Source organism: Papilio machaon, chromosome 3 (assembly GCF_912999745.1).
Source record: "Papilio machaon chromosome 3, ilPapMach1.1, whole genome shotgun sequence".
Classification (NCBI taxonomy): domain Eukaryota; kingdom Metazoa; phylum Arthropoda; class Insecta; order Lepidoptera; family Papilionidae; genus Papilio; species Papilio machaon.
Genome location: NC_059988.1, coordinates 10,281,071 through 10,302,983, shown reverse-complemented (window position 1 = coordinate 10,302,983; position 21,913 = coordinate 10,281,071). Strand labels below are relative to the sequence as shown.

The following is a 21,913-nucleotide window of genomic DNA, read 5'->3' as shown; positions in this document are numbered from 1 at the left end:
TCTATTTGTTTGGTTTTTTTTTTACTGCTGGTATAAATTGATTATTTTGTTGTTTGTTTGACAAATTAAGTATTTCCATCACCAACACATCTATGAAATAAATATGAAACATTGAATATATAATATAATAATTTATTTCATCACAGAATTTTAACAATGAGGTAACACAACACCTAATGAACACAATACTCCAAGGCACTTCGTACAAACTTGCTTCCCTTCGCCTTCTCCTTCACCCTCGCCCCCCACTCCCCGCCCCACCCCGCCCCCCGGACAGATCCAGAACATCGACAACAAGTATAAACTGCAAACTTTAGGAAGTAAGACTAAGTTTCTCAATCCATTTGGTGAACTGATTGAAGATTGAGAGTGGCGCGCGGACATCAGCCAGAGAATAAACGCGCACAAGACTCGAGCGCGAACAAACCGCTAATCTAATACTATACCCAGCGGCGGCGACGCTCGCCCGCTTCATATGTAATTATTTGGTAACTCGATAAGGAAATAAGTACAGTACAAACTAAAAATAGCCTCGCCGAGATATAGAACCATCATCTTATTTCATCTCGGTAAAATGTATCTTAGAATAATAGGAACGATTATCTGATAAGAGCGCGGCACCTGAAGCTCCAGTTTTAGTTCAGACGTGTATAATTTTTGAATAAAATAAAGTTTTAGTGGAAACTCAATCGGTCCGGACCCGCCGAGAATATTTTTAACTTTTTACGACAAAACAGTGGCATCGTTTTCATACAATTGTAACAAATAAATAAACCACACACTATTCGTAGGTCTTTCTCACGAATTACTTCATTGCAGCAAACTGTTAGATAGTACGGCGCGGTGGGAGGTGTCATGTAGTGTGGGGGGCGGGGTCTGCGAGGAAGGCGTGGCTCAGGGCGGCCGCGGCGGAGGGGCGCTGCGCGGGCGCAGGCTCCAGCAGGTGCGCGGCGAGGGCGAAGGCGCTGTCCGGGAAGCCCGCCACCCACTTGCCGGCCTCGAAGCTGCTCGCCTGCGGTCCGACACATTATCATTATTCTCATATATTTTAATATTAAATTTACAAAAAAATAGTAATGTGCAAATTTAGTTTACAGATTTTGATTTTTTTCTAATGTGCTTCATGATCATCGTGAAATATAATAAAAAATATTCGTACCGATACGTTCTCGTCGGGGCAGAGACAGCGGGCGGCGGGGCGGCGGCAGCGCGCGCAGGGCGGGCGGGGCGGGGCCGAGGGCGGGCGGGGCGGTGCGCTGGGCGGGCGGGGCGGGGCGGCGCCGCGGAGGTGCGCGCTCAGCTTGCGCAGGCACATGCCCGGCCGCCGCACCGACGTCACCACGCGCCGACCTGACGCCGAAGCGCTCCTCGTGTGAGACAAGTGTCATGTGTCATGTGTCATGAGGCAATGACACGAGAGAGGCGACACGTACCGAGGTGGTGAGCTGCGCGCTGCACCGCCGCCGTGCCCAGCAGCTCCGTCACCTCCGCCAGCGCTGACACGTCGTCTGCAGCGCGGAACAGCGGGTACCTGCGACAAACATTATTGCAATCGACAACAAGTATTTGTATCTAGGCCGAGAAATACACACGTATAAGTTGTATGTTAGCACACTGCACCTGTTGAGGAGGACGGTGGCGAGCACGACGCCGGCGGCCCACAGGTCGACGGCGGCGCTCTGCCGCGGCCACTTCAGCAGCACCTCGGGCGGGCGGAAGCCCTGCGTGCCGGCCCGCGGAGCCCGCGCCACCGCCCGCGTCGCGCACCCGCCGCCCGCGCACACCCCGCCCACGCCTGCGCACGCGCACGCGCACGTCGCCGCCTCCCGCTGCACGCACACGCAACACGCACCACTCTCACCTCGCACCTCACACAACTACACTACGCACATTGAACACCACTAACTGTTTATAATTACCTTTAGAGCCACAGCCTTCGGTAATTGGACCTTCGAAGGTCCCGTTAGTTTCTTAGAGAGATCGGTGCTGACGTTGACTCTCTTAGACTCCACGGTGAGATCGAGGGCTACTCTTTTCGCTCCTGGCGAGGAATCGTCCTGTAAGAAAATATAGGTGAGATGTAAACTCTATAAGTGCATCTCAGTACCCTTTTAGATCATATTTAAATACGTATTGCGATATGTAAAATCTATCAACTTTTAATATAGTCAAGTGATACATACCTCTAGTTGGTCCCTTGTGCGTTTGTTGGAGTGCGCGAGCGTGGGGGCGGAGTCCTGGGCGGGGTCTGAGGCGGGGCGGGGCGCGGCCGGCTCATCGGGAGACACGCACACGCGCTGCGCCAGACCAAAGTCAACCAGCAAGTATCTATTGATCAAATATGCTATATAAAATGTAATCTATGTCTGCAAGGAGACATGTATAGTTGGGCCGCCAGCAGAGATAGGTGACCTCTTGTTGTCCCTGTCGTAGAGAAAGTTGCTGGGCTTGACGTCGCGGTGGATGATGCCGAAGGAGTGCACGTGGCGCAGCGCCTCGAGCAGCGCGCGCATGTACCGCCGCAGCTCCTCCCAGTCCATCTCGCCCACGTACTCCTGCAACACAACACCCCATTCTTCATTATTGCACTAATCATTCAACTTGATACTGTTTAGTCTAAATATGAATATTGTCTAGTCTAGAATGCTATGCTTTCCTAAACTGCATGATTGACGTGTATTTTGCTTGAGGGTAAGATGTTCTTCACTCCAGCCAACTCAGTTCACCAACTAGCTCCAGCAACACCTTTAAGTTGGTGAACTCCTGGAGCAAACTCGGCTTGCTGAGGTACCTAACCCTGTAGTCAGACATGTGATGTGTTGTATGACAAGAAATCTTTTTTTTTTAGATTATATTTTATAGATTATTCATGTCTGTGTGCTAAAAATATATAGAGTTAATTTTACGTAGTAAATTTTTTCATGAGTGAGAATGCTTACTGAGAACTTCCTGTGAGGTATATAAGGCATTATGAACACAATGGTATCGAGGTGTCGCAGGCAGAGATCCACACCAATTACATTGTGCTTGCCCCTGAAAATACATAATGAGTCATTAAAATACAGTTTATGTTGGTTGGTAATCTTTTGGTCAGATTGAAGTAAGTCATAATGACATAATTAATTCTGTTAAAATACTTAAAGAAGAAACATGTCTAGTAATCTGAAATAACTGTTTAACCTTTATATATATATTTCATAATGATCTTGTACAGTCAGCTTCATAAATATAGTGGCAGTCAAGATATCCAAATATATAGGAACACCTAAAGTGATCAATTATATAAGTACAACCAAAGTTATCAAATTAATTGAAGCATCCACTCTGCTCAAAAAGATCGAAGCGTTCACATCGTCTAATATATGAGTACATTCAAAGTGCCCATAATTATAGTAACAGACAGAGCGTCAATAGTAACGAAGCATCGAAAGTATGCAAAAATATCGTAACATTAGACAAAATTGAACTCTATCTCTATTCACTTAAGATACACTTTGAAATATACTACTTCTGTTAAATTCATTTGACGCTTTGTATCAACATAATAGGTTGTCTAATAAGTTCGTTCCGATTTTTAATAGGTAGCTTAGAATAGACCCGAATATATTACAATTATTGAAAACATATGACATGTTTAGATAACACATCTATATATATAAAAGAAAGTCGTGTTAGTTATACTATTTATAACTCAAGAACGGCTGAATCGATTTGACTGAAAATTGGTGGGCAGGTAGCTTAGAAACAGGAAAAGGACATAGGATAATTTTGTACCCCGTTTTCTATTTTTTATTCCCCGCGGACGGAGTCGCGGGTAAAAGCTAGTACATAAACGAGGATAACTTCAGCCATATTTTGACAAATGGTAGGACACGATTCGTTCATTTCTATCAGTTTTATAAAAACTGATTCACTTAATTTTTGCCGAAATACATAAGACGTTTTGCAATAAAATCGAACAAATATAATTTAAAAGACGTATTCCAAAACTTAAGGGCCTTTAAAACTTCCCTTAAAATGGGCACGAACTTATCGGACAACCCAACATTTTTCTTCTTATTATTATAAAGTTTAAAATTTATAAATTGACGATACATGACAGATACCTAATCTGTCTATATATATAAAAGAAAGTCGTGTTAGTTACACTGTTTATAACTCAAGACCGGTCAAACTGATTTAGCTGAAAATTGATGGGGAGATAGCTTAGAACTAGGAGACGGACATAGGAACTTTTTATCTTGTGAGCATTTTTTTTATTCCGCGCGGACAAAGTCGCGGGTAAAAGCTAGTAAGTAATATCAAATTTTACTCTGTCACAATATGTGCTAGTTTCAATGTTTTACTATTTTCGCCGCAGTACGTAAGTTTAATGGTTCGAATCCCAGGCTTACAAGGTTTTTATTTTTCAATATTATCAATCACATATAGAGCTTGTTTTTTTTTTAATGAAAAGGAAAAATCTGGTAATGTACTTAGAATATGTTTTTTACTTAACAAAAACAATTTTAAATTTTAATTTTTGGGGTATTAAATATTTATATAAAATTAATAACGATTAGGTTCGGCCATCTCGGAATAAAGCGAGTGGGCGGAGAGTGTTTTCACTTGTCATTGCGGTCATTGAAATTGAATTCTACTCGTATATCCATATTCTTGAAATACACTTTGTAAGTATACAAATTCTGTTAAATTAATTGACAATTTGTATCAAATTATTTTTCTCTTACTGTTAGGTATCTTCAGTCCGGTTGCAGTAGAATTTTCCAAGCATAGATTTATTACACGTATTCGATGTCGCCAGTGACATAGTCCGCGCGGAATTAAATGACGAAACTTACAAGAACAAACGTGAACAATGAAAAAACATGCTAATGACGACTCGGTTAAAAACAGGGACAAGGAATATTGTGGTTCCTTAATTTTTAAAGATGTCGTATTCGACTACTATTGTAACCAATAATTGTTGCGATAAAGTTCAATTTTTAGCCGACTTCAAAAAGAAGGAGGTTATCAATTCGACTGTATTTTTTTTTTTTTTTTTTTTTTTTATGTGTGTTACCGCGAAACTCGGCCCCTGGTGGTCCGATTTTGATAAAAATTATTTTAATCGAAAGGAAGTGCTTGCAGGTGGGTCCCATTTTTTTGTTTTTTTTTTAAAATAACTAGAAGACTAGTAGATTTTGAATATAGCTTCAAAATTTGTTGCGGAAATTAGGGACATTTTTGCTTTCAGCGCTTACGTAGGCTAAACTATAGGACCTACATAAAAATGATGTATGGCGAATTGTAGCTCTTTAAATGTGCTAAATAAAAGTCCGCGATAGCATATATCTATCTTTTATAGTTTTCTCACAATAACCATTTTTTTCTTTAGAAACATTAATTAAATTCATGCCCTATTTCCGACGCTATTATTCAAGTTCAGTATTAACCCTTATGTAAATAAATATGTTCATTATCAAGAGAATTAAATGTAGATTATATTTGCAATTGAAACTATATCATTCTGTCTAATAGTTTAGGAGATATCGTAAGAATAAAATTACGCGGAAACGAAAAATGCTACATCGCGTTACAATGAATAGCACAAATTTGCTTTCTGGGCTTACGTAGGTCAAACTATATGACCTACATTAAAATGATGTATGGAGTAATTATAGATCCTTAAATTTGCTAAATAACAGTCTTCGGTGGCATATATCTATCATCTATGGATGTCTCACAAAAACCATGTTATTGTGAACAAACTTCGATTAAAATGCACACGAAAAACAGCGTCGTAAGCTTACGGCGCTATTATATTATATTCGATATGAATCCTTATCCAAATAAATATGTTTGATGGCTAGAGTATTAAATGCAGATTACATTAGCCTTTAAACTATGTAATTCTGATCAATAGTTTGGAAGATATTAAATTATTAAAAACTACGCGCATTCGAAAAATGCTACTGCGGCGCGCGGCTGGACAAAATTAAAGGCACGCTACGATGTATTAGTTCGTTAATTTTCAATTTGTATACCGATTTTGATAATTATTTCATTGTTTAAAGGATAAGTGGTTATCTGGTGTATTCTAAATTAGTTTTTGAATTGAAGTACACACATATTAAATAGGAAAGTCCTTTTCTTTATTTGTCTTATTTATGTCCTTATACGTATTAAGGAAATTTGTAATTAAACTTCAAATTCACTAAAAATTGAGAAATAAAACAAACATTTTAAGAAAAAAAAATAGCCGACTTCAAAACAAAAAAAAAACTATCTCAAACAAAATGCGCTCAAAAGTAACTTAAAAAAAACAATTTCAAACAAAATGCACTCAAAAGTAACGTAAAAAAACAATTTCAAACAAAATGCACTCAAAAGTAACGTAAAAAAACAATTTCAAACAAAATTCACTCAAAAGTAACATAAAAAAACAATTTCAAACAAAATGCATTCAAAAGTACCATAAAAAACAATCTCAAACAAAATACACTAAAAAGAAACAAAATAATGTCATGAAAACTTCTTTCTTTCTTTCTTCTCTCTTTCAAAAACCCTCTAAACTCTAAAGAAAGTTCTCTTCTTTCTTGTAACATGTCTATATTGTATAATTATTGTTATTTTGGAGTCGGTTTCGGCCTAAGTAGGGACATAAACGTAAGTATGTCTAATACATCTCAAATATAAAATGTCACCTGTTTACTTCGGCCGACACCGACTGCGAAATAACAATAATTATACAATATAGACATGTTACAAGAAAGAAGAGAACTTTCTTTAGAGTTTAGAGGGTTTTTGAAAGAGAGAAGAAAGAAAGAAAGAAGTTTTCATGACATTATTTTGTTTCTTTTTAGTGTATTTTGTTTGAGATTGTTTTTTATGGTACTTTTGAATGCATTTTGTTTGAAATTGTTTTTTTATGTTACTTTTGAGTGAATTTTGTTTGAAATTGTTTTTTATATAACGCTTTGATAATAAAATTAAAAACCTTAAAAAATGTAAAAAAAAGTTTGGGATTCGAATCGCCAAAACTGCGTATTACAGCGAACAGTTAAGCCGTAAGGCCAAACTGGCATGTATGGTGACAAATTAAAATTTGATATTGCTTATCTATCTAGTATCTGTCATGCGGGACGTAAACTTGTAGTAAATAGCAAAAAAATGTTTGGATTATAAAATGTCAAATGAATTTAACAGACGTAGTATATTTCAAAGTGTATCTTAAGTGAATAGAGATAGAGTTCAATTTTGTCTAATGTTACGATATTTTTGCATACTTTCGATGCTTCGTTACTATTGACGCTCTGTCTGTTACTATAATTATGGGCACTTTGAATGTACTCATATATATGACGATGTGAACGCTTCGATCTTTTTGAGCAGAGTGGATGCTTCAATTAATTTGATGACTTTGGTTGTACTTATATAATTGATCACTTTAGGTGTTCCTATATATTTGGATATCTTGACTGCCACTATATTTATGAAGCTGACTGTATCATCTAAATTAAACTCAAAATGTTTAAGTTGGAATAAATTGTTTTCTAATCAGTCCTTAAGTGTCTTTTTGGTTTGAAAGTGATCCCATTAGCCACATCTACCATTTCAAGAGTTTAAAGCTTTCATTCATTGCATAATGTACTGTATAAATTGAAAACTAATATCCCCCCAAAATATAACATCAAATTATACAAGCACATTGTACACAATTTTATTTCTAACAATTACCTTTTGAAACAAATTTTACATCCAAATTAATTATTCATTCATAATTAAATTAATTATTTCATAACTTTTTTTTGTCCTTTATTTCTTATATTGCCCTCTATTAAAGTTTGTTTGTTAAAAGATACAATGAATATAATGAAAATTATACACATTTTTAACATTTTTTCATATAAAATTATGATATCACAAAACTACAAGTATTATTCCACTTGCCTTCTAGCATTGCTAGTACATTGACTTTGTTATACTACTGAAAAAAGTTATATTTACCCTATATCTTGTAAGCAGCGCAACTCATGCTCTATGCGGGCAGGATGTGCAGTGGGCACTAGGTGCTTGATGGCGAACCAGCGACGGTCGGCGGCCGGCAGCGTAGAGTGCCGGCGCAAGGAGCCCAGGTACACTGAGCTGAATGTTCCTTCCCCGATCTTGCGGTGGACTTCAAATATCTGGTCCAAAGCTGGAAGCTTATGCAGCAGCTCATCTATCTGATGTTCTACATAATGATAATATTCACATTTAGCAATAAAATGCCAAGTTAAATGTCATTCAATCTATAAAATATCCATGTTATAAAAGATAGATATATAGTTACTATGCTAAACGAAAATCGACAAAATATAATTATGGTACTCACTCTCTGCATCGTCTTTATCAAAAGAGTCGTCATCGCTTTTTTTTCTAATCGCATTAGCATAACCGTTTTTAAATCCTTGTTGAATTTGAAACACATCTTTCTGTACTTTGATTTTTGTCTCAATTCCTCTTATTCGGGACATTATTCCAACTAAACAGTTTCATATTTCATTTTTAAACAATGCGACACGATTTTATATTATTTAACTTATAAAATATCAATAACCTTAATCATTATTCAAAAATTATAAAAACTAAAACAATCAAAAGCGAAAAACATGTGAAAAATAAAAAGAAAACGTCAATGTCAGTGATTTAGTGACATGCCAAATATATTTTACGCATACGACTTTACGCTCGATAGGGCCGCTGCAAAAATCCTTTGTCGATGATGATACGGAAACGTTCTCACGAATATTCATGCCAATAAGCCCTCTGGTATTGATTAAAAAATATTTATTATAATATGAAACAGAGATTTGAATAAAAATTAAGTAAGTTTTGTTTTCTACACATCTTACTATTTTCTACGTCTGTCAAATTCACCGTATGTCAACTTTTATATACTCTTTGTCTGTGTCTGGCATAATCATAATTTACTCAATTGGTAAATGATAAATCAAGTCAAAAAAATCGTTTGTTTATATTTTATCGTAATTTCTCATTTTCTTAGTCTTGATAGTGGTATGCGGTAATTACCTATATTAGGATATCACAAATAAGACTACAATGTATGCGAATAGGAGTATCAGATTAATTAGTTCGCTTCGGTTAGTAAATAAACAGGTTAGTCTGAAAGTAATGTAATTTTTGTCAGTTATCAATTATTATTGAGTATGTCGAAAGAAATGCGTTGTTTCCATTTTGTTTATTTCATTTCATGTTACATATAGTCTGACTAATAAAGTTTATAATAGAATTAACTGTTAACCTTAAATGTTCTTTTTTATTTGCATTCGAGATATAATTTTGAAATCTTTGACACTAAAAAAATATGAACTGTTAGCGCTAAAAAAATGCATAAACCACTTTAAATATAATTGTTTAGTTTCTAATCTTTATATACTTTAGAACCTCAATTCTATTTTACAGTTGACACAGGCTAATTATGTGACAAAAGCACCAAAGCCAGAAATTCCTAAAAATCCATTGGCATCTGTGTATTCGGCTGATGATCAAAAAGACAGTGGAATTGTTTATGACCGCAAACCCTTTAAGCTAACCCTGGAGGAAGGGAAGACCTACCACTGGTGCTTATGTGGCCGCTCCAAATCTCAGCCACTGTGTGATGGCACTCATAAGGATGTGTTTTTAAAAATTACTCAACGGTTAATTTTTTTTTTTTAAAACTTGGTTTTGGAGACCAAACATTATTTAGTAATATATAATCACACAGTTAATTTTTTTCTAGGCCCATCAGGTTTACTGTTGATAAAACAAAAGAGTACTGGCTGTGCAACTGTAAACAGACTAAAAATCGTCCATTTTGTGATGGCACCCACAAGCAGAAAGAAATTCAAGAGGCTACTACAATCAAAGTTTAGCTTATAGTGTGATGGATTGTAGGAATAATGTTGTTTTAGTCACATATAGAGGAAATATATCTTAAAGTATCTTGTTTATTTTATTTTTATATTTTATATATCAATATTTTAAGAAACATAGAAATAAAAAACAGTGCCTTATTAAGTGCATATGTTACTATTTTGTATCCTACAACATAACTAAAAAATGTGTGTTTTGTATCTACTTGTATAAATTATGCCAGTTTTTAACAATTTTCAAACAAATTCAGGTAAAATTTAATTACCTATTTTACAACACAATATTTTGATTTCAATGTGACCTGTAGATGTCATCCAAATCATATTCCTTTTCCTCCTCATTTTATTTTCGGTAGTCGGCATGCTTTCTGTATTTAAGCTAACTTATAAACAGAAGAGCAAAATTTTGGCACGTCTCTTTGGCATCATGGTACAGTTTGTACCCCAGAAAAAGAGAAGAACTACAGTTTCATATTATATTACGAACTTCAACATTGTGATACATTAATCGTAGCGTTACCAACGTCTGTCCCCTTTAATACTTCCCCACACTACACTTTTATAGACTTTAGATATGGAGACGTGCGTATACCTATATATGTGACCTAATGGGCGTAAATGACACTAAATTACACAATAGCTCGGAGAGAATTAAGTCTATTACAAGGTGAAGCATTATATAACCTGTGATGCATCCTCTTATTATCTATGCATTTTAATTGTGAGTTGTCAATGTCAGCTGTCAGAATCCTTGCCCATCTGTCACAGTGGGTTTCGGTTGGCAGATCCACCAGTCACGTAAAAAGTTCTTTTCATTTCATTATTCTTACTTTGAGTTTGACTTGTTCACCGCGAAGTGAGCGCTTTCGTCTAGGCCGATTATTTTTAAAATGGAACAAGAAATCAAACTGTTCACTCGGGAGGAACTCAAATCCCGTAATACACGGGAAGACGCGATCCTCATTATCCACAACGGTGTCTATGATGTGACAAAGTTTCTTGAAGAGGTGAGTCGGCACTTTGGCCATGTTGTGTTATTTTCATATTCAATCATGCGCCCACATTTACATTAACACGAATGTTCGTGTTCATCAAAAATATCAGATAATAGGTTAGCGAACTCTTATGTATAAAAATGTTAATTTTCAGTGCTACCCAGTTAAAAAAAAATGATAAAACTTTACAATAGCGAATAATGCCGAATTTTCATAAAATTAATTTTGAACTAAATATATTCTTTAAGATGTCATTTACTTTCTTTTAAAGTTTTTTTTTGGGTCACAATATTTTCGAATAAAAAAAGTGAAAATGAGTGTTTTAGTTGTTTTATATTATTTTATTTACAATGTTAACTTGTAATTGCGCTCAACAATTATTGTATTCATGAATATGCATTTACAAGTTTGATTGAAGCCGTCAGCATGACCCAATTTGTATGATTTCTCATTCACTACAAATTATGTGTGTATAATTTGAAGTGGTTCATAGATTTGCCCTTATCAATAAATTTAAATTACAGATATACCATGTTTGTTACAAACCTCATGATTACTTTCAACAAAATATATCAATATCTTGAAATACATTTATCTTTACTTAATATTATAAATGCCAAAGTAACTCTGTCTGTCTGTCAGGCTCGCTTTTTATGCCAAAAGTACTGAACCTTGAAATGTAAATTGAGTTTGGAACACAGATAGTCTAGAGCCTGAAAAAAGACATAGGCATTTTTAAACATGGAAACAAGTTGTATGATGGATTGAAGTTGCGGACACAACTAGTTATGCATAAAAGAAAAATAGAGATAGTAAAAATAGATTTTAATGTTTATATGTAGTACTTGTCGCCCGCGACTCCCTCCGCCCGGAATTAAAAGAAAAACGTAATAAGTAGCCTATGTATTCCTCCAGACTGATCTACATCTATGCCAAATTTCATCGAGATCCGTTTAGCCATTCTGGAGATACCTTCAAACGAACATCCATCCAAACATTCACATCTATATATATAAAAGAAAGTTGTGTTAGTTACACCATTTATAACTCAAGAACGGCTAAATCGATTTGACTGAAAATTGGTGGGCAGGTAGCTTAGAACCAGGAAACGGACATAGGATAATTTTTACCCCGTTTTCTTTTTCTTTTTTTTTTTATTCCGCGCGGACGGAGTCGCGGGTAAAAGCAAGTTTAAAATATTAGTAAGATAGCAATATTTTACTGCTTTTTGAGAGTTTGAGCTTATTTTATCTATGACGACGAAAATGTATAGAAAACAAACTATAGATTATGTTATCTAATTGTTTATAGAATTACCATGAAAAATTTTATATGTAGGTATACACTATACATAAATGTTAAGGACTTAATGTAAGTTGTCATATCAATACAATATGCATGAGATTTACCAGAGCAATCTTCTCTGCAAGACTTTGATCATTGCATCTCTAATGAGGAATGCAATATGGAATAACGACACCCCATTATTCCTTACTAGAGAGTCATCTGCAGCATTCCGCACGCCAGCGCCAAATTCCGATAAAATTTAATGAAAGATGCCAATGCCAGCCCAGCCATTGTCACCGCATTCCACTCGGCACGCGCTTTATTGAATTCTCAATTGTACGCCATGTTGGTATTCACTAGATATTACGTGCGGTTACAAATCATTTTTTTTTTAGTTTAATTAACTTTAAAAATAGTAAAATCATTTTATAACATTGGATCACGTGATCGTGGGTTCGAAACCTGACACTCGACTATTGTTGGAAATCATATCCTAGCACAAAGCTACAGCTTACTTTGAATAGTTATAAGAAATATTAATACAATAAGAAATATCTAATAATATATTTAATTAAAAATAATTTTATGTTGTTGTATAAAACATTTACGACAATGACTTGTCATTTTTTATTCATGTAAAGGAGAGACTCGCACCACGCGATGACCCTGCCTGCACTCCTCACAGCGGATCTGTTACGAAATATGCGAATATGTTTTATAATACAATTACACTATAACAGCTATTGTACAGTATGTGGGTACAAAACATAAAACGATAGGACTCTGGTTTTATCTAAGATTTTTTTGTTGATTTTAAACGGTAAGCTAGTAGTTAGTTTAAAGGTAAGTTAGTAGTTTAGTTAAGTGGTAATACCGTACATGTATTTGCCATAAAAAAGTGATTATAATGTATTCAGTTTGCCAATAAGAAGTGATAACAATATACGTAATCAGTGAGTCGAGTGCGAAGTGCACAAACAGTACAAATGCTACGACGACGCGCCGCACGGACGAACTAACTTATTCATTTATTCCGTACGCAATACGTCACGTACAAATATCAGCATTGTAAAGTTATTCCTTCAGTATTGTGTGTGCTATACACACCTCATTGTATTACATTGTATATGTGTGTAAGCTGTAGAATTAAAATTATATGACGTCAAAATTGTCGCATCATTGGTTCATTGGCATTCTCAGTACTGTTAGGGTCGTACGAATACCGCGGGTCAGTCAGCACTGGCATTGATGTGATCTGGTTCAATCGATTTATTCGCAAGTGCTTCTGATAACCCCCATGGTACTGAGGCTATCGCTGTTATATAACACGGCTTGTTTTATAATATATAACATGGGTTATCATAGTTTAACTAATGTCACCATTGCTAATTGACGAGAACGCAAGTTATCAATTGAATTCATAAATTAAGAACGAATCTGATTGCCATAATAAACAAGGACACGCCCGGGATGAGCGATGATGGTATGCTGTTGTGAATGATTTGAAAGGACAAATGTCTTATTTTATGTTTAATCCCCAACCTTTTTATTTAACCCTCGGCAAGGTGATTACTCATAGCCGATACACAAAAAGACAGTCTCATTCGAGCCTAAGCACACCAAAACGTCTGTTGCGCTGTATTAATTGGTCAAGGCGCAAAGGATTTCAATACAAACAGATAAGCAGATAAACACCTACGATAACAATCAGCGAGACCGGATGTATTTGATGGTCTTTGTATTTTTGAATATGATTATATTTATTAATATATCATATGTGAGCCCGGAGAGACAACGTAACATTCGATTGGCGATGTCACAAGTGGAATACACAAAATGTGTCGCAATGCATAGGAATAAATAAGGTGCACGTGACATATCGAAAGTTTGTTGACTTTTCCATCGACGACACCATTGATGGAATCTTACTTTGTCTAAAGGGTTAAGTGAGTTAACTGAAAATTCGCTTTACAACATTGCTGGTTGATGAACGAGATTTGCAAGGCTTCTTAGAGAGTTAGTTAGGTGAGTGACTTGTGTCTTTCCACAGCACCCGGGCGGCGAGGAGGTGCTGCTGGAGCGCGCGGGGCAAGACGGCACCGACCCCTTCGAGGATGTCAGCCACAGCTCCGACGCCAGGTGACACTTCTTGCTATAAAACTTATTAGTTATTTACATATCGATTCATTTGTAAAGTTATAAATAATATACAAAATCAGATAAATATAACGATTAACTTCACCAAAGCGGGGCGAAGGGCAGGTGTCGGGCGTCAAGGCCGGCCGCTATCTTTGCTATACTGTAGTGTATGAATGTACAAATTCGAGTGTAGTTATTTCAATAAAATAAATCACTGCGACCTATATTTTGCAGATATCGTTCATAGTTGAAAAAATAATTAATGTTCTCAGAATATTAGCATTGCACTTTGAACATTTAATTTTATACAATTTTCTCTATCTAATCTGTGTATGTGTTTCTGCGTAATCCGAATCTGTGTTCCTTACTTACTTGTGTTGATATTATTTTAATGTGAGTTTGTGTATGTGATGCAGGTCTCTGATGCAGCAGTACAAGATCGGCGAGCTGGTGGAAGCGGACCGCACGCAGAACAAGACCGCCTTCCCGCAGCAGTGGTCCAACGACACGCCGCGCGAGCTGGGCAAGTGCGTAATCTCCTAGGACCCCACAAAACATCCCCCGCACCCCACCGCACATCCCCGCACACATCCTGCACCACCACATATTCTCTATACACTTGTAACTTACGAGTAATCCTATTTTGAAAAACGTATTTACATGGATAGGAAGTAAAAATAGTAGCTAAAAAGATGTACCTTCAGTGGATTTGTTTTCATAAAGTTGGATTATTTTTATCATTAATATATCGTGTTATCATCGAATAAAACACACACATTACAACAATTTATCACATTCCGATATCGAACTGCAGTTTTGGTAAAACTAAATGCTGTGTTACTTGTTCATATTTTATACAAATGAGGATTGTATCAAAATAGAACGAAATATTACTACGTTAATTTAAGTTCCTTATTTCATTTGGATCTCAGTGTATACTTATTTTTTTTTAAATATATTTAACAGAATATTTTATAAAAAGTTTACATAAATGTTAACTACTACTACTGTGATTTTTTAGATTAATTAACTTTAAAATTATTGCTTCCTATAGTTTATATATTTACATATACAAATTTAGATCTGAAGTGGCCTAAATCGCAGACAGAGACGGAACTACATCATTCCATTTCACACGCATCTTACATTATTTTTTTTGATTTTCATTAGTTTTTTTTTTTTTCAATTAAGTTAGTGTTTAAGCATAATAGTGATTTTATAGATCTGCTTCAATATAACATACGTATGTCACAACACATATATATATATGTAGTTATATTTAACATACAGTATACGCACACACACAAATTACTACGTTATATTTTACGAAGTTTGAAGCTTGAAATGTAGGTTTGTTGGACGCTTTTCTTGTTATGAAGTTGTTATGTAGGCTTGTGAAATGCTACATCTTGAAAGTTGTTTATAGGATTGTCATAAGCTAAGTAATGTAACTGGTGAGTGGTGAGTGGCGAGCGAGCGCTCTGTCACTGCTTTTTGTGTTGAAGTACATATATACTTGTTATTGTAACGTTGTGTGTCAATAAATTACATATAGAACACATAAGCATTCTTGTTTTCTTCATCCACTTTATTTTGTAACCTTCCATTACAATTAGAAGCAAACATTTCTGCATCGTTAAATAAATTGGTTTCCTTCAAGTTTTATTTGTTGCAAAATTGTATAATGCTAATGATGCCCATTACAAGCAACATTTTCTCATACCATGTCCAGTGACAATGTACACATCTTATCTATTGATCCATACATCATTATTATTTATTACTATATACATTACAGAATGCAACTAGATGTCATCAAAGTCACTCGATTAGTGTGGAACAGCTCAATTTCTCCATCATTTTCCTTTTAATACATTTTATCACGTAATCATTTGCTGAAAAAAATCGTAACGTTTTATGCTTTTCATATATCTTAGCGGCCCAAGGTCATCGGCGTGATGCGTTCTACCTAATACACCCAAAATTTTGCTCTGCGCAGCCGCTCGCGCAAATTTAAGAGCCGCCAAGATATCTGCAAAGCAATATATCAAGAACAAGAGATAAAAAATACACTCTAAAGCACGTTATTTGAATTTTGAACTGTAAAAGATTTATTTAAAAAAAACCTTGTCTGTCTTGCTGGTTCCTAACTTCGCGCAATTCACTGCGCTGAACACGATTTTGTTGTAGCTGCATGCGGGGAGAGGGTACTACGCAGTGCGTCGATGACCTTCGACTGCCAAGATATTTGAAAAGAGTAATAATAATAACATTATACTTGATGAGTTTAGTGATATAGCGCCATGGCGTGGTGTATGGGATGTATGTGGCGGGCAGCGGGCGGTGTGTCGTGCAGTGTAAAGCAGCGCGTGCGTGTGTGTGTGTTGCAGCGCGTGGAGCTCGTGGGTGGTGCCGCTGGCGCTGGCGCTGGCCGCCACGCTGCTCTACCGCTACCTGTTCGCCTAGTGGCCCCCTAGCCCCGCCCAGCGCGCCGCCGCAACCTCCGCACTCGCTCCACTAGCTATACTACGGGTTAAGAATCAGTTATGGCTAAGTTCACGTAACCGTGCGGAAACAAGATCGCGGGGTGAAAAATCAACTGAAATGGTAGTAATCGTTCACATTACTGAACTTACACTAAACCTATTTTACGGTGGACATCGGGTAAACACTCTACGTTTAACAATAATATGGATAACTAGAAAAACGTGTAGTGTGTACCCGCTAGGACGTGGTATGATCCGTCGATGTCCAATGAGGCCTAGCACGAATATTTGTGACAAACGCCATCGTATCGTCATCGACAAAGTTTGTTATCGGGCGTAAATTACAACAAAAATCTCATACTAATTTTGACATAATTGTCGATGACGATACGAAGGCAATTGTGACAAACATTCGAGCTAGGCCCACAGATGTGAACATGAACGGTAATCGTCTTCAGAGCTGCGTGTGTTTTCACTAGTTTCATTTAGGAATGTTAAGAAAACCTCGTCGTCGAGGAGGCGGGAAGCAGCGGTTAGTGCCTTTTATATAAAAGAACAATAGAACTGAAGAGAGATACTCTCTACGACACAAGACGTGGGAGGGGCGCAGCCGAGCCTTTAGCTTAAGCGATTTGCCAAGAAATATACCTCACTCGATTGTATCCCTTTAGCAATGTACCGTTATTTTTGTTACTAAACTCTGTTTTTTGATCAAAAAAAAAAGGCTGCGCCCAAAGTGAGTGAAAACATACTTTAATTCAAGTTGTGAAAAGTTCCATATTAAGTAAGCTCTTTGAATTGTATGCTTGTTCATGCTAAATCAATTTAATGTTGAGTATACGTTCAAAGTATTTTTCCTTACATGGAGAGGGTAGTCAGTGATGTCCCCCCTGTCCGGACAGTTTGCTTGTATTTTTGGAATGTTTACATTGCAAGGTGAATTAACGTTATTTACACATTACCGTAATATTGTACATTTACGGACTTTACTTTATGCTAATAATTCCTGTGACCGAAAACTGACGTAATATATTCCGTCATTATATGTGTTTGTTAAGAATAATGTTTAAAGAGTGAACCAAAAAGAAATATAGAAAACTTTCAAAAATAACCCAACATATATAAAATTTGCCCTTAGTTCAGCTGATATAATTAATGCCTACATACAGATATTGTGTCTCAACAAATCTATACTTTAATATTTTAAGAAATATATAGCATTTCATACAGCTTGATTTAGTGGATTGGTTTTTATTGGATTTACAAAGATTTTGTTATAATTACATTTCTATGTTTAATTTGTTCACTTTATATAAGTATAATATAATAAGGTAGAGAAAAGTGCTAATATTGTTTTGAACATTGTTCCTTCCTAGAATATAAGATATTTTTCATATGTTAGGGAAAATTTGAAATAATTAAGCTATATCTTTGGGAATTTGTTTATTTACGCGAGTGCTTCTCAAACATTTCCATGTGTTGGGTGGGTGGTGGTGCAGCAGCTGTGTCACTTGTCCCCTTATATTGTACTACAACTATAATTATTGCACAAAAGTATATTTATTTTAAGCGAACTTTGTCCGCAATCATTTTGAATATAATTTAGGAAACATATTTTATAAACACATTCCTAATAAAACAATCAGTGCTATTTTGTTTTTAAATATTGTTAGTAAACTTTAAGGCTTGTGTTGTGCATTTTGTTCTACATTGTTTCATCATCTTTAAACAGAACAGTACTTTTGTGATCATTTTCCCATTAAATGATCTATTCTTTATATAAAACTGTAGATCACATTTTGTTGTGTTTTATTTTTGACATATTTTATATAAACTATACATACAAAGTGAAATGTTGTTTTATTTTAATTTCTCTAAGACACAATCAATAATACAATAGTGATATGCATTGCCTTAAATCATTACATTTAACTTTATTTTATAATTATGCAATTTGATGATAAACAATATGGCTTAACATAGCAATTTATATTTAATAAACTTTTTTTTTTTTAACCATAACATGAGACACAAATCTCATCTCCTTCAGATCTGAAACAAAATTTGAAATGTTGGAATCAGCAATGATGACCACACAGTCAAACTACGGTACAATACGAAAAATATAACTGAAGGGAACTAATTCTACAAGTGTAAATGGTTAATGAATACTGTTTATAAAAGGGTGCTTCTTCATTTTGTTTTGCCTCGCTGACAGAAAGACATTGAGTACATTAATTGTACATTGTCACCTGTAGCCAAGAGCTGATTCAATTGAGTCCAGTGATGTGGTACACCCTTCATATAATGTTAGTTGGTCTTATTGATGTTTTCAATTAACTGGTATTTTTATTTAACAAAAAACATGCATTACCCAATTAAAGAGCATTTTGAACAATGGTAGCTGTGGCAGCGGCAGCAGTAGTGCTGACAGGAGGTGCACAGTGACCTCTCACAGTACTTGCAGATCGCCTCCTCACACGCACCACAGCTACAGTGCCGCACATCTAAAGGCTTGTCTTCAATCTGATAGCAATGGATATATGATAGAAATAGTGACATTTCTTTGTGTTAAAAAAACATACAAACAATTGATAATGGTAAACTACTTACCTTTTGCTCAGATGGAACAAGTAAACCACCTTTCCCAATGACAAGTTGTTTCATTCCATCTTTTTTATTTGTTACACTGTTTTCTTGATTCCGTATAAAATCATGACATGACTTTTTGGCTCCGCGAAATAGAAGTTCCAAGGTCTTTTCTAAAAAAACAGTTCATACAAAATAGCACATATCAATCACATGACCCATAAACTACCCACAAGGTAATTGTTAAAAATTATTAAGTATAAAAAACTGTTTTGTCTATTTTAAACGCACTATTAAACATGCAAGATCTTTAAACACAAGGTTTGGTTTCAATAAATACCACGATCGATAAAATCCGTATCGGTATTCTTGGTACCGAGTTAAAATAAATATACTCGTTCAAAATTCTCTAAGATAGAAAAGATGTTTACCGTACACTTTTTGAAGTCTTTCTTCATTGTTATTAAATTGCTTTACCCCCAAATGCACCTTGCTTTGGGGCATGAAGTCTTCAACAAAAGGGTTTGATCTTTTAGTAGCCATGTCCCTTTAATTTATTAATTTGATTTAAGGTTACTCAAATGATTTTACTGAAATCGAATTAAATTAAAAAAATTATAAAACATTAGATAAAAACGCCAGATTTTAAGTACAATAATCAATAATGCAAATCAAAGATCATATATAAAAAAATTAAAGATACCACTGTCAATGTCATAAGTGACGTTTCAATTATTGACTGTTTTTTTTTCTCAGCTTAGATTGCGAATATCAAACCATTGTCAAAAATATTCGTTAAAACCGGTGAGAGGTGGGAGGCGCTGCTATCTGTCAAAATATATAGAAAACCTACTTCATCGATATCATCATCATCAACAATTCACTATACGTCCCTGATTGGTTCGAAGCCTACCTTATGTTAGGGGTTAGGGGTGACTTGGCCATAGTCAACCACGCTGGCTAAGTGCGGGCTGGTTGATTTCACATTTAGGTTGCATCATGATTTTTTCCTTCACCGTAAGAACGTCAGATAAATGTTCATATTATGTAAATCGAGAAAAGAAAAACACATTGGTATGGTGAAAATAAAAACTTATACAACAAAAGGAATCTTATTTATTTAAAACATGTAAAATGTACAAACATTAACTTTTTCTATATACATGGTTTTTTCATAGTCACAGTTATAAGTTTAAAGTCTCTAAAACAGTGTTGCGTATTTATTGTTTTTCCGAACTTTGTCAAGAATTAATGAATTCGGAGAAACAGGCTGTGGATACCTTGGTACTACCTGATACCAATTTTCCCCAGTTAGTACTGTGTCATAATGCCACCATCCAAACTTTAAAACAAAAAGACATCTTTTAAATTTCTTGTATCATTAAAATAATTAATGGAAATATAAAGGAAAAACACACCTCATGGCAAGACGTAGGAGGAAATCTGTACATATCACAAGGACCAAATGGTTTGACCATACCCTTTTTTTTCATGTCCAAAAATCGTTCAAATGAACCGTACGCAAAACCATTCAATCCGCGAGAATTATCTTTATCGCTATGTATCATTAACTGTAACAATAGTAACAGATAATTTAAAATTGAAGCAATTTTGTAAAACAATTGTAGGTTTTTTTCAGTAGGTCTACTCATTTATAATTTGATGCGATAAAAAGTATCGAAATATACGGCACTATTTTAGAAACCACAAGGAACCAGCTTATTTGTCATCATATAAACAATAAAGCAGTACTTATAAATAGGAAAACTATTACATTTTTCATGAATAACTCCTTAACTTCTGTTTCCGTCATTGGTTCAAAATAGTCTTTTTTCAATATATCTTTCATATAATTTTGTGGACCACACATTGTATATCCGAAGAATTCCATTTATTCACTGAAAAATCCTGAAATGGGATACTTTTATGCAAAAATAATAGCTATTAAGGCATAAATTGGCAAAACTAAAAAAGTTACAAGAATGCAAAATAATGTAAAAATTTTTTATGAAATGTAATGTCATCCGTCAAGTAGATATAAAAAAAATTGGGTCATAAGGTCGTTAATCACTGACCTCTGAACAAATCGATAACAATGGTTTGCAACAAAACCGCCTTTGATAAATCTTTTTATAAATACAGAGAGTTTCTTGCACTGAATCTATTTCTGTTACTATTTTTTTCTATTATGTCTAATACCTAAAATTTTCAGATTTCTTTAGAATTTTCGGATTTTATAGCTATATATACAAATTAGGTCCATTTGCCTCTTAACAAAAGGTATTTTACAACATACTTTAACATTAAACAGTTTTATTTCGAAGACAATCTTATATGATATTTGTCTGAACCTTGATGATAATGGCCTTCTTCGCCGACGTCAAAAAATGTCAAGAGATCCTGTTTGTACTGTGCTAGACTATACTTACTGTACTCTTTGGTATTTACTGCAGCTGTCTTTCGTAATCGTAATTTTTTTCTTTTATATCATTTTCTATGATAAGTAGTTTTTATATAT

The 21,913-nt window shown here is 35.3% G+C and overlaps 5 protein-coding genes across 5 annotated transcripts; 2 read left to right on the top strand and 3 right to left on the bottom strand.

Annotated features, from left to right (window-relative positions):
* Positions 1-271: 271 nt before the first annotated feature.
* LOC106708066 (cell division cycle 7-related protein kinase) lies at positions 272-8,582 on the bottom strand. Its single transcript, XM_045686660.1, has 10 exons — positions 8,357-8,582; positions 7,990-8,215; positions 2,940-3,033; positions 2,413-2,555; positions 2,184-2,328; positions 1,920-2,057; positions 1,621-1,829; positions 1,434-1,531; positions 1,160-1,350; positions 272-1,012 (listed from the first exon to the last, which is right to left on the bottom strand). The coding sequence occupies exons 1-10, from the start codon at positions 8,496-8,498 to the stop codon at positions 854-856; spliced, it is 1,545 nt and encodes a 514-aa protein (XP_045542616.1). The 5' UTR covers positions 8,499-8,582; the 3' UTR covers positions 272-853.
* Positions 8,583-8,917: 335 nt separating this feature from the next.
* Positions 8,918-9,969, top strand: LOC106708137 (CDGSH iron-sulfur domain-containing protein 3, mitochondrial). Its single transcript, XM_014499608.2, has 3 exons — positions 8,918-9,141; positions 9,448-9,683; positions 9,767-9,969. Exons 1-3 carry the CDS (start codon positions 9,085-9,087, stop codon positions 9,897-9,899), a joined length of 426 nt encoding a protein of 141 aa, XP_014355094.2. The 5' UTR covers positions 8,918-9,084; the 3' UTR covers positions 9,900-9,969.
* A 676-nt stretch (positions 9,970-10,645) lies between these two features.
* LOC106708510 (cytochrome b5) lies at positions 10,646-17,101 on the top strand. Its single transcript, XM_014500047.2, has 4 exons — positions 10,646-10,906; positions 14,232-14,320; positions 14,737-14,847; positions 16,711-17,101. Exons 1-4 carry the CDS (start codon positions 10,790-10,792, stop codon positions 16,784-16,786), a joined length of 393 nt encoding a protein of 130 aa, XP_014355533.1. The 5' UTR covers positions 10,646-10,789; the 3' UTR covers positions 16,787-17,101.
* Positions 17,102-18,668: 1,567 nt separating this feature from the next.
* Positions 18,669-20,122, bottom strand: LOC106708502 (apoptosis regulatory protein Siva-like). Its single transcript, XM_014500036.2, has 5 exons — positions 20,099-20,122; positions 19,827-19,985; positions 19,420-19,568; positions 19,181-19,332; positions 18,669-18,858 (listed from the first exon to the last, which is right to left on the bottom strand). The coding sequence occupies exons 2-5, from the start codon at positions 19,936-19,938 to the stop codon at positions 18,819-18,821; spliced, it is 453 nt and encodes a 150-aa protein (XP_014355522.2). The 5' UTR covers positions 19,939-19,985; positions 20,099-20,122; the 3' UTR covers positions 18,669-18,818.
* Positions 20,123-20,596: 474 nt separating this feature from the next.
* Positions 20,597-21,375, bottom strand: LOC106708438. Its single transcript, XM_014499951.2, has 3 exons — positions 21,170-21,375; positions 20,814-20,966; positions 20,597-20,737 (listed from the first exon to the last, which is right to left on the bottom strand). The coding sequence occupies exons 1-3, from the start codon at positions 21,284-21,286 to the stop codon at positions 20,597-20,599; spliced, it is 411 nt and encodes a 136-aa protein (XP_014355437.2). The 5' UTR covers positions 21,287-21,375.
* Positions 21,376-21,913: the final 538 nt, after the last annotated feature.

Bases quoted from the DNA above. Each gene is read 5' to 3' on its own strand.
- LOC106708066 (XM_045686660.1), bottom strand. From the start codon at position 8,498: ATGTCCCGAATAAGAGGAATTGAGACAAAAATCAAAGTACAGAAAGAT. The intron at 2,329-2,412 runs GTCACCTATCTC...TTTGATCAATAG, and splicing joins TACGACAGGGACAACAAGAG to ATACTTGCTGGTTGACTTTG. The intron at 2,058-2,183 runs GTATGTATCACT...ATTTTCTTACAG, and splicing joins GCACAAGGGACCAACTAGAG to GACGATTCCTCGCCAGGAGC.
- LOC106708137 (XM_014499608.2), top strand. From the start codon at position 9,085: ATGTATGCGAATAGGAGTATCAGATTAATTAGTTCGCTTCGGTTAGTA. The intron at 9,142-9,447 runs GTTAGTCTGAAA...TCTATTTTACAG, and splicing joins TTCGGTTAGTAAATAAACAG to TTGACACAGGCTAATTATGT. The intron at 9,684-9,766 runs GTTAATTTTTTT...ATTTTTTTCTAG, and splicing joins TTTTTAAAAATTACTCAACG to GCCCATCAGGTTTACTGTTG.
- LOC106708510 (XM_014500047.2), top strand. From the start codon at position 10,790: ATGGAACAAGAAATCAAACTGTTCACTCGGGAGGAACTCAAATCCCGT. The intron at 10,907-14,231 runs GTGAGTCGGCAC...GTCTTTCCACAG, and splicing joins TGACAAAGTTTCTTGAAGAG to CACCCGGGCGGCGAGGAGGT. The intron at 14,848-16,710 runs GTGCGTAATCTC...TGTGTGTTGCAG, and splicing joins ACGCCGCGCGAGCTGGGCAA to CGCGTGGAGCTCGTGGGTGG.
- LOC106708502 (XM_014500036.2), bottom strand. From the start codon at position 19,938: ATGGCTACTAAAAGATCAAACCCTTTTGTTGAAGACTTCATGCCCCAA. The intron at 19,569-19,826 runs GTAAACATCTTT...CTGTTTTTTTAG, and splicing joins AAGACTTCAAAAAGTGTACG to AAAAGACCTTGGAACTTCTA. The intron at 18,859-19,180 runs GTAATGCATGTT...ATTTTGTTTCAG, and splicing joins TCAAAATGCTCTTTAATTGG to ATCTGAAGGAGATGAGATTT.
- LOC106708438 (XM_014499951.2), bottom strand. From the start codon at position 21,286: ATGGAATTCTTCGGATATACAATGTGTGGTCCACAAAATTATATGAAA. The intron at 20,967-21,169 runs GTAATAGTTTTC...CTATTGTTACAG, and splicing joins AGGAGTTATTCATGAAAAAT to TTAATGATACATAGCGATAA. The intron at 20,738-20,813 runs GTGTGTTTTTCC...TTTGTTTTAAAG, and splicing joins CTCCTACGTCTTGCCATGAG to TTTGGATGGTGGCATTATGA.